Source organism: Myotis lucifugus, unplaced genomic scaffold (assembly GCF_000147115.1).
Source record: "Myotis lucifugus unplaced genomic scaffold, Myoluc2.0 scaffold_482, whole genome shotgun sequence".
Classification (NCBI taxonomy): Eukaryota; Metazoa; Chordata; class Mammalia; order Chiroptera; family Vespertilionidae; genus Myotis; species Myotis lucifugus.
This window is the reverse complement of record NW_005871530.1, coordinates 215,899-227,585: the sequence shown is the minus strand read 5'-3', so window position 1 is coordinate 227,585 and position 11,687 is coordinate 215,899. Positions and strand designations below refer to the sequence as shown.

The window sequence follows — 11,687 nt, the reverse complement described above, 5'->3', positions numbered from 1 at the left end:
AGGGTAGGGCGGTCGTCCCTGAGGCCTGACACGTTTACCGCCATCCTTGGTTCCCTCCAGGGGTTCGTAATGTATCAACTTAATAATATGGGTAAGGCATGCCTCACATTCCATTTACTGGATAGGGAAGAGAAACACTTAAAAATAAGTTTCTATATTTAAAAGCCACATGTGCGATGGGACCCCATACGTGCAAAATGATGTACACGTAAGGAGATGGGGGAAAGGAAAGGAAGGCCACCAGAGATTATCCCAGAGGGGGCATTGCAGGTGACTTACTTATTCCTTAAAAAAAAAAAAATAAATAAATTCTTGGGCCTGGCCAGGTAGTTCAGTTGGTTAGAGCGTCATCCCAATACACCAAGGTTGCGGGTTCAATTCCTGTTCAGGGCACATAACAAGAATCAAGCAATGAATGCCTAAGTGGAACAACAAATCAGTGTCTCTCTCTTTCTCAAAAAAAAAAAAAAATCAATAAATTAAAAACACACACACACACAAAGATTTCATCACTCAAATTTTAAAAAAAAATTATTTTGCACTGACTGGGAGGAGTCACCCTGGAAGACACCCCTCGCTCGCACAGGTTTCCGAGGGCACGCAGGAAACGAGTGTGCCCACACCCATTATGCTTCCACGGGCTGCTCCCCAGGGTGTGTCCTCTGATGTCGGACCAGGGCTGAGCTCCTTCTGAACATTTTCCCACACTGAGGACACTGGCTGGGACCCTCCCTGCTGTGGAGTCTCTGATGTACTGCAAGGTGAGAGTTCTGTTTGAAGGACTTCCCACACTCTGGACACTGGTACGGGGTCTCCTTGGTGTGAATTCTCTGGTGCTTGGTCAGGCAGGAGCTGTCCCTGAAGGCTTTGCCACACCGACTACACTCGTAGGGCTTCTCCCCAGTATGAGTCCTCTGGTGCCGGATGAGGCCAGCGATGTTCCTGAAAAGCTTCTGACACTGGTCACAGCCATAGGGCTTCTCGCCAGTGTGAATTCTCTGGTGCCTGATGAGGTAAGCACTCTCGATGAACGTCTTCCCACACTCTTGACACTCGTAGGGCTTCTCCCCAGAATGGATTTTCTGGTGCACGATGAGGTGAGAGTTACGGTTGAAGGACTTTCCACACTCCACACATTCAAAGGGCTTCTCTCCGGTGTGAGTCCTCTCGTGTTGGGTGAGGTACGAGCCATCCCGGAAAGCCTTTCCACACCTGCTACATTCATAGGGCTTCTCCCCAGTGTGGATCCTGAGATGCACGGTGAGGTGGGAGATGTCTGTGAAAGGCTTCCCGCACTCGTTACATCGGTATGGTTTTTCCCCCGTATGAGTTCTTTGATGCAAAATCAGGGATGAGTTTCGGTTGAAGGTTTTTCCACATTCTAGGCATTCGTAAGGTTTCTCCCCGGTGTGAATTCTCTGGTGTTGTGTCAGAGCTGACCCATCGCTGAAGGCTTTCCCACACTTACTGCATTTGTAGGGCTTCTCTCCTGTGTGGATTCTTTGATGCACAATCAAGTTATAGTTCTTGGAGAAGGATTTTCCACACTCGTTACATGTGTAAGGTTTCTCTCCAGTGTGAGTGCGGTGATGCAAAATGAGAGAAGAGTTCCGTTTGAAGCACTTGCCACATTCCATACATTTATACAGCTTCTCCCCGGGGTGACTCCTCCTGCTTTCATTAAGAGATGAAGTCAAGGTAAAGATGTCCCCCAAGTCCTTGCCTTCATACAGTTTCTTCCCTCTCTTTGTTATCTTGTGTTCACCAAGAGGGGTAAAATGGCTGAAAGACTCCACACTTTCAGGGTATTTATAGAGCTTCTCTCTCATTGGATTTCTGCCCAGTTGTTGAATCACTTCCATGGAATGGCAGAAGGCTTTCTCATGGGCAACACTGTCACCAGTTCTTGTAGCTACACAACTTCTCTGAGAACCATGTAAAGCTGGGTCACAATCCAAACGCATAACCTCTGAGTCATGTACATGGAAACCATTTGTTGCAGGAATCCTCCGAGATGTTGGAAGGTCAGAGCTGGCACTCAAAGGCCTCCCAAGTCCAGGATACTCACAAACTGCTTCCTGAGCCCCAGGCTTTTCCCGAGTTAAAGCTAATTGTCTCAGGTGTCCCTCCCAGTTCTGAGAGTCCCACCTGTCAGCTGCGATGGTGAAATGGGGATCCTTTCTTATAAATCCTTCCATTTCCACGTCACACGGTAGTGCTTCCTCAGGAATATTCTGAGCTGTCATTTTCAGTCTCGTGTTGCAGGCTGAAAGTGAAGAAGGAAAAAGACGGAGTTCAGTACATGGAGCTATGTCTTCAAGAATAATAAAAAATGGTGACAGGCAGGAATGTGGGTGTGCTCTTTTACTTGTTTTCTTTCTCAAATTCATATCTGTACAAGGGGGAGATAAACTGAGAATCAGGGGATGAGAGGAGAAGAACAGGGTCAGAGAGAGCTACAGAGAGGTTTTTTAATTTGCTTTTTAAAGGGAAAACACAAGGAAAGTTATATTTTACTTTTATTTTTTAAAATATTTTTTTATTGATTTCAGAGAGGAAAGGAGGAGAGAGAAACATCAATGATGAGAGAGAACAATCGACCAGTTGCCTCCTGCATGCCCCGCACTGGGGTTCGAGCCTGCAAACCGGACATGTGCCCTTGACCAAAATCGAACCCAGAACTCTTCAGTTCGCAGGTCGACGCTCTATCCACTGAGCCAAGCCAGCTAGGGCTACTGCAACTTCTTTTTAATCCTCACTGGAGGATATGTTTTTATTGATTTTAGAGAGAGAGAGGAAAGGAGTGGGAGAGAGAGAGAGAGAGGAATATTGATGTGACAGAGAGCCATCAATCAGTGGCCTCTCACATGTGTTCCGACTGGGAATCAAGCCCATGGCCCTTAAGTGCATGGATGATGTTCCAATCTCTAAACCACACTGCCCAAGACCAAAGTACAACTACAAGAACACAAAATACACAACCGGTGGTTCAGTGGCAGTGGTTAGAGCACTGGCCCGTGCATCGATTCTGGGTCAAGCGCATGTACCTGGACTGCAGGCTTGATCCCTGGTCCCGGGTCAGGTTATATGCAGGGGAGGCGACCAATCGATGTATCTTTCTCACATCCATCTCTCTCTCTCTCTCTTCCCCTTTTCCTCTCCCACTCTCTCTAAAAATCAATGGAAAAAATATCCTTAGTGAGGATGAACAACAAAAAAGAACACAAAATATGCACACTTCATACTAGTAAAAGTAAAACAAGGGATCTGACAGGGTGGCTCAGTTGGTTAGAGTGTAGTCCCCATATGCCAAGGTTGTGGGTCAGATCCACGGTCAGGGCACATACAAGAATCAAACAATGAATGCATAAACAACTAGAGCAACAAATCAATGTTTCTTTCTCTCTTCCTCTCTCTAAAATTAATAAATAAATTGAAAAATAAAAAGTAAAACAAGGTATGAAAACATAAAGCTTGGGCAGGTCATGCAGGAAGAGTTGGCGGGCATTGGAAGTGGACAGCCAGTCGGTGATCTGTTAGCAGCAGCTGAAACATAAAATGGGCACATTTCTCACCCAGTGAATCCACCTGCAGGCATCTCAGGCTCAGAAAGCATGAGTCCCGAGCATAAGTGCACATTATTCTATACCAAGGAGACACATTTTAAATTTTTAAAAATGTATTTATATATATATATATATATATATATATATATATATATATATATATAAAAATATATATATATATTTTATTGATTTTTTACAGAGAGGAAGGGAGAGAGATAGAGAGTTAGAAACATCGATGAGAGAGGAACATCGATCAGCCGCCTCCTGCACATCCCCCACTGGGGATGTGCCCGCAACCCAGGTACATGCCCTTGACCGGAATCGAACCCGGGACCTTTCAGTCCGCAGGCCGACGCTCTATCCACTGAGCCAAACCGGTTTCGGCATGTTTTTATTTTTAAAAAATAATTTTTTTTTTATAGCAAAGGTGGAATTTATTGAAGAACAAGTACAGACTCCCACATGGGGAGAGGGAAAGAGTCCCACAGAATGAACTCCCACGTAGGGAGGGGGAAAGGGTCCCCAATAAATTTTTTTAAAATGACTTTAGAGATTGGAAGGGAGAGGGAGAGAAGGAGAAAGAGAGAAAAAAAACTTCAATGTAAAAGAGAAACATCGATTGCCTGCCTCCTACATGCCCACCACTGGAGATCAAACCACAGGCATGTGCCCTGACCAGGAATCGAACCAGGGACCTTTTGGTGCATGGATGTTCAACCAACTGAGCCACAACGACAGGGCCAGGTGACAGTCGTAAAGACCAGCAGGGAGAAGACTCACCACTGGTAAAGAAATGAAAAGTATCGTGATTGCCCTAACCGGTTTGGCTCAGTGGATAGAGCGTTGGCCTGCGGACTGAAGGGTCCCAGGTTCGATTCCGGACAAGGGCATGTACCTTGGTTGTGGGCACATCCCCAGTGGGGAGTGTGCAGGAGGCAGCTGATCGATGTTTCTCTCTCATCAATGTTTCTAACTCTCTATCCCTCTCCCTTCCTCTCTGTAAAAAATCAATAATATATATATATATTTTTAAAAAGAGTTGACAAAGTTCCACATATAACAGAATAAAAATACATCAAAGTTTTTTGTTTTTTTTTTTAAAGAAAAGTATCGTGCCGAGACCAGTTTGGCTCAGTGGATAGAGCGTCAGCCTGCGGACTGAGAGGTCCCGGGTTCGGTTCCGGTCAAGGGCATGTACCTGGGTTGCGGGCACATCCCCGGCGGGGGATGTGCAAGAGGCAGCTGATCGATGTTTCTAACTCTCTCTATCTCTCTCCCTTCTTCTCTGTGAAAAATCAATAAAATATATTAAAAAAAAAAAATGAAAAGTATCGTGACGGACCCTTCCATAGCAAAATAGAAACCTGCAGGTAACGGCAGGTCACTTTCAAAGTGCGGAGGGAAAAACTATCAAATACGTAATTGTTCAAAAGGGAAGCCCTGGCTGGGTGGCTCGGTTGGTTAGAGCGTTGGCCCAATATGCCAAGGCCATGGGTTCCATCTCCAGTCAGGGCACATACAAGACTCACCCTATGAATACATCAATAATGAAACAGCAAATCGTTGTTTCTCTCTCTTTCCCTTCCTCTCTCACTCTCTAAAATCAATACATAGAATTTTAAAAAATAATAGAGAAGGAAAACATACCACCACCACCACCCCCCTGCAAAAAAAAAAAAAAGGAAAGAAAAGGAAATGATAAATGTGTATTTAAATAAATCCAGCACAGACCGTATAAAATGTTGCCGTAGGACTGGCCAGTATGGCTCAGTTGGTTGAGTGTCCTCCAGTGCACTGAAAGGTCACCAGTTCAATTCCTGGTCAGGATACATGTCCTGGTTTCAGGCTCGATCCCCAGCAGGGGACGTGCAGGAGGCAGCCCACAACCTTGGCGTATGCCCTGACCAGCAACCTTTCATTTCATGGGATGATGTCCAACTGAGCCATCCCAGCCAGGCAGTGAGCACCCCCATTCTCCCCCATCCTCTGACCCTGTCCTCGGATATCCACCATCCACTTCTCTGTGGCCGTCTGTCCCTCTCTTCCCCATGGCCATCAAAGGCTCTTTACACACAGAACGTTGCCTCAGCACATGCTGAGACCTCAGGTCTGGAGAACTTTCTGTGATAACTTGTCCTGATGCTGTTCCAGGTCATGACACAGGGGGTTACTCGCCTGAGGATAAGACCCAGTTCACCTGGATGCCTGGGATGCCTTCTAGTGTAAGCACGTAGAGCCTGCCCCCACCGAGGTACTGCATCCTTCCTTTCCTGTTTCACACACCCGGTCTGGATCCACTTCCCCGATACTCAGTGTTCCAGCAGCATCCACCCATGGCTCACCTCACTCAACTGCACTGAAGACAATGATTTGTGACAGTCCTGTTTCTCTTAATCCAAACCTATAGTCTCCAACACGGGATTGCTTCCTACGTCTTCTAGGGTAGCTGCGCCCAAGTACTTAAATATAGAAACAAATATTTTAATACTTTCCTTTCATTGACTCTTTACCTGCACATATGACTTGAGAATTTTTTTAATTATGTGGATATGTAATGTTATCTATAAAATTCCTTTCAGGATGGTAAAAGGCCCACTACAAACTTGACCATAAAAAGTGAGCATTACACAAAAGTTACCTCAAAGTGGATGGCAGGCCTAAATTTAAGATCAAAAACTAAAACTCCTAAAAGAAGAACAGGTGTCAATCTTCAGAAATTTGTTTACATCAGAAGCACAAGTGACAAAAAAAAAAGTAGGTAATTAAAACCTTTTGTGCTTCAAATAATATCACTAAGAAAGTGAAAAGACACCCACAGAAGAGGATAAAATACTTGCAGATCATATACCTGATAAAGCACTGGTACCCAGAGTAAATAAATAACTCTTACAACTCAATAATAAAAAGATCAATAATCTGCCTAGCCAGTGTGGCTCAGCTGGTTGAACATCAGGAAATTATTGGTTTGATTCCCAGTCAGGGCACATGCTCAGGTGGGTTGCGAGCTCAATCCCCATTAGGGGATATGCAGGAGGCAGCCGATCAGTGTTTCTCTCTCTCCCTCTGAAATCCATAAAAAACACATATTTTTAAAAAGATTCTTAAAAAAAAAAAAAAAAGATCAATAACCCATTTAATAAATGGGCAAAGGATCTGAATTAACAGTTCTCCAAAGAAGATATACAAACTGCCAATAAACATAATTGTGTATTGGAAAAGATGCTCAACACCATTAACCATGAAAATGCAAATTGAAACCACAGTGAGATACTACTTCACTCCCACTCTATCTCTATAGTCAGTTCCACTCCTAGCTTGTCCAAGAGAAATGAAAACATGTCCACACAACACACACAAAAAACCTTGTACATGAATGTTCACAGAACATTATACATTAATATCAGTGGAAGCAACTCAAATGTCCATCAGCTGATGAACGGATAAACACCACATGGTATATCCATACAATATTACTCATCCATAAAAATGAACTAAGCCCTAACCGGTGTGGCTCAGTGGATAGAGCGTCAGCCTGCGGACTGAAGGGTCCCAGGTTCGATTCCGGCCAAGGGCATGTACCTGGGTTGCGGGCACATCCCCAGTAGGGAGTATGCAGGAGGCAGCTGGTCGATGTTTCTCTCTCATCGATGTTTCTAACTCTCTTTCCCTCTCCCTTCCTCTCTGTAAAAAATCAATAAAATATATTTAAAAAAAAATGAACTAAGTACCAATACACACTACAAAGGCGGATGAACCTTGAGAATACTATGCTAAGCAAAAGGAGCCAACACAAAAGACTGCATACTGTGCTTCCATGTTTATGAAATGTCTAGAACACACAAATACAGAGACAGAGAGTCGATGAATGATTGCCATGGGCTGAAAGGGCTCGAGGAGAGGGGAAGTGACTGCCAATGGGCACAAGCTTTCATTTTGGGGATGATAAAAATATTCTAAAATCGTTATTGGCAATGGTGAAAACCACTGAATTTTATACCTTAAGATGGTGAATGGTAATGGTTTGTGAATTATCTCTCAAAAAATCTGCATTTTTTTTAAAAAGTAGCAAAAAAAAAAAAAAAGCAGGTGTTGAGTCTGCCAGGGTCATAACCACTGGCCTAGACCCCACATGGCCCGATTCTGGTGCGTTAAGACTTCATGAAGTGCCAGAACCGGTTTGGCTCAGTGGATGGAGCATCGGCCTGCGGACTCAAGGGTCCCGGGTTCGATTCCGGTCAAGGGCATGTACCTTGGTTGTGGGCACATCCCCAGTGGGGGGCGTGCAGGAGGCAGCTGATCAATGTTTCTCTCTCATCATTGATGTTTCTATCTCTCTATTCCTCTCCCTTCCTCTCTGTAAAAAATCAATAAAATATATTAAAAAAAAAAAAAAAAAGACTTCGTGAAGTAACAGTTTTATAGGCTGTGCCAAGATTGTGTAGAATTCCTTCCCCAGGCACTCACCTCTGAAGGGCCTTATCCCGTCTCTACGACGCTGCGGAGAAATCCGTGAGGCCCAGTGCCTGAAAGTTTGACGTCAATGGCTGCCAGACCTCAGCTGTACAAGCCCATCGCACGGTTCCTGCCGTCTCTGTGGACCAAACAGGATAATGTTTGCTTGTTCAAACGATGCATTCTTTAACAGAAATAAGCTGCTGCCACCAACGTCAGCCCTGTCCTCACAGAGTCACCCACCTGACTACCAGTTGTGATAAAGTCTGACTCCGTTTTTGACGATTGACGGCTGTCAGCTTTCAAGCACCATTCCCTCCCCATCACCTCCTTCCACCCGACATCTAAGTCTTACAAAAAAGCCTGATGCTTTCCCCTTGGAGTTGGCAGGAAGTTCTAACCACGCCAGCCCCAAGCAAGGCGAGGCCACCCTCATCCCAGCTCCACTCTCTACTCACAATAAAAGCCCATCCAGTCAGTCTCCTGTTCCTGCTCCCTGAGGCTATTTTGGATTATCCTGAGAGCACATACCCTGCTCTCCCAAGACAGCCTCATTATGTGAGTAATCAACCCTTCATCCTCTTAGTGTGTGTACGTGTGTAAATATATAGTGTGTGTAAAATACACAGTGTATGTGTGCAAAATAGTGTGTACGTGTGTAAAATATAGTGTGTATGTGTGTAAAATACATAGGGTGTTTGAGACAGGGAGAAAAAAAGGTAAAGCTTATGTAGCAAAGTATTAACTTGAAAATCTGGATGGTTTTACAAGTGTTCATTGAACTGTTCCTGCAACTTTTCATATATATATATATTGATTTCAGAGAGGAAGGGAGAAGGAAAGAGAGATAGAAACATCAATGATAAGAGAAAATCATTGATCAGCTGCTTCTTACACGCTCCGTACAGGGGATCAAGCCCACAACACAGGTATGTGCCCTTGATCGGAATCGAACCCGGGACTCTTCAGTCCACAGGCCAACACTCTATCCACTGAGCCAAAACAGCCAGTGCTTCCTGCAACTTTTCAAAATAAAAAGTTTGCCGAAACCGGTTTGGCTCAGTGGATGGAGCGTCGGCCTGCAGACTGAAGGGTCCCGGGTTCGATTCTGGTCAAGGGCATGTACCTGGGTTGCGGGCACATCCCCAGTGGGAGATGTGCAGGAGGCAGCTGATCGATGTTTCTCTCTCATCGATGTTTCTGACTCTCTATCCCTCTCCCCTCCTCTCTGTAAAAAATCAATAAAATATATTAAAAAAAAAAAAGTTAGCCTGGTCGGTGTGGCTAAGAGGTCGAGTGTTGACATATGAACCCGGGCAGGGCATACGCCTGTGTTGGGGGCTCTGTTCCCAGTAGGGGGCATGCAGGAGGCAGCCCATCAGTGATTCTCAACATTGATGTTTCTCTCTCCCTCTCCCTTCCTCTCTGAAATCAATAAAAAATATATTTAATTAATAAATAAATACATAAGTAAATAAATAAAAAGTTGGTCCCAGGCAAGACAAAGATACAGGCGCTCATCACCAACAAACCAGTGTTACAAGAAATGTTAAAGGGACTTCTTTAAGAAAAAGAAGAAAAAAATATAATGAAATGTCAGTGACCACATATCTATCAATAATTACTTTAAGTCCTGACCAGGTGGCTCAGTTGGCAGGAACATCATCCCATACACCGAAAGGTTCTGGGTTCAATTCCTGACCAGGGCACATCCCTAGGTTTCGAGTTCCATCCCTGTGGTCATAAGAGCAGGCAACCCATCTCTCTCTCCCCCTTCCTCCCTCCCTCCTTTACTACCTCCCTTCATTCCTCCCTTCCCCTCTCTCTAAAATCAGTAAAACCTATCTTCAGATGAGGATTAAAAATAATAATGATAATAAAAATTAAGTGCATAACACTTTATTACTAAAATAATAATAGTATTGTAATCACTGTTATGGTGCCAGGTGGGTCCTAGATTTTTCAGGGGGATCACTTCATAAATTATGTAAATGGCTAACCACTATGCTGTACACCTTAAACTAACACATTGAATGTCAACTGTCATTGGAAAATTAAATTTTAAAAAGCGGGCTGGGAAGGGAGAGAAAACAAGCAACAGAACTGAGGAAAGTTACTTGGGGGAAAATACACCACACAAAGGTTTGGTACTGAAAACATTTTCATAAGCCCAAGTGCCTAACAACCAACTTTTTTAAATTGGCCAAGTATGCCCTGACCGGTAGTGGATAGAGCGTCAGCCTGCGGACTCAAGGGTCCCGGGTTCAATTCTGGTCAAGGGCATGTATCTTGGTTGCGGGCGCATCCCCAGTACGGGGTGTGCAGGAGGCAGCTGATGGATGTTTCTCTCTCATCGATGTTTCTAACTCTCTATCCCTCTCCCTTCCTCTCTGTAAAAAATCAATAAAAATATATTAAAAAATAAAATAAATTGGCCAAGTATAAGTGATCTTTCTCGGGTGATGATAATTCTGAGGTTTGGTTGCATTTGTCAAAACTCATCCAGTGGTACAACGAAGATCAATTGTGCCTAGAAATTAAAAAAACAACAAGAGTACTGAACTCAAATCAACCAACGAATACATAAATAAGTGAAACAACAAGTCAATGTTTCTCCTCCCTTCTCTCTCTCTAAAATAGTAATAAGTCTCTAAATTTTTTTAAAAAATATTATTGAGGAGAGATCAACCAAAGGACTTGTATGCACACCTATAAGCCTAACCAATGGACACTGACACCAGGGGGTGAGGGCATGAGTGGGGGGCTGGGGCGATAAGGACACATATGTAATACCTTAATCAATAAAGAAAGAAAATAAAAATTATATTTTTCCCCTAAAAAAATAGTATTGAACTCTAACTGACGTGAAGCGCAGTGAGGTATTTAAGGGGGAAGCTCGATGGTACCTGCCACTCAACTTAAATGTCTCCCCAAAAAAGATTTAATGGATGACAGGGAGAAATACACATGTCCCCCAAAAAATGTATACACACTTTAACAGCTGATTCTATTACAATTATTTTTTATTCTGTTACAATTTTAAAATGAAACGCACCCTAGCTGGTGTGGCTCAGTGGATAGAGCATCGACCTGCGGACTGAAGGGTCCCGGGTTCGATTCCAGTCAAGGGCACAGGCCCGGGCTGCGGGCTCCATGGTGTGTGTGTGCAGGAGGCAGCCGATCCATGATTCTCTCTCATCACCGATGTTTGTATTCGCTTTCCTCTCTCCCTTCCTCTCTGGAATCAATAAAAATATATATTTAAAAAAATTAATATGTAATACTCTGTAATACTTCAGGCAATAAATATATATATAAAATAAAAAAAATAAAATGAAACGCATCTTACTAAACGCTGCCTCTATGGTTACTCAAAGTGTGTCTACATTTTGGGGGAACCTCCTCTCTATGAGACCAGGCACAGGAGGCATTCACGGGTCGGCATAAGGGGGCGCCAGGGCTCCCCCTTTTCCATCTGCAGGAAAACTCACCATGGACTCCTGGGGGGAGAGGAGCCAAGGAAACGAACCCCGAAAACCAAGGCGGAGAAAATGCAAAAACGGCCATAAAACAGATGGAATCGCACCGAGACCGCACGCGGAGAGTGTTCAGGGGGTGGGGAGGGGTCACCCGCAGGCGGGAGGGGGGCACCCTGCAGGCGGGAGGGGG

General features: G+C 44.2%; 1 protein-coding gene across 2 annotated transcripts; it reads right to left on the bottom strand.

Moving 5' to 3' along the window:
* Nucleotides 1-466: 466 nt before the first annotated feature.
* ZNF329 (zinc finger protein 329) lies at nucleotides 467-9,662 on the bottom strand. 2 transcript variants are annotated; one of them, XM_023744680.1, is made up of 4 exons: nucleotides 9,644-9,660; nucleotides 8,031-8,157; nucleotides 5,909-6,025; nucleotides 467-2,266 (listed from the first exon to the last, which is right to left on the bottom strand). In XM_023744680.1, exon 4 carries the CDS (start codon nucleotides 2,244-2,246, stop codon nucleotides 627-629), a length of 1,620 nt encoding a protein of 539 aa, XP_023600448.1. In that variant the 5' UTR covers nucleotides 2,247-2,266; nucleotides 5,909-6,025; nucleotides 8,031-8,157; nucleotides 9,644-9,660; the 3' UTR covers nucleotides 467-626. The 2 variants fall into 2 exon arrangements, with proteins under 2 accessions (XP_023600448.1, XP_023600447.1); XM_023744679.1 differs by lacking the exon at nucleotides 5,909-6,025 and having other exon boundaries at nucleotides 468-2,266; nucleotides 9,644-9,662.
* Nucleotides 9,663-11,687: the final 2,025 nt, after the last annotated feature.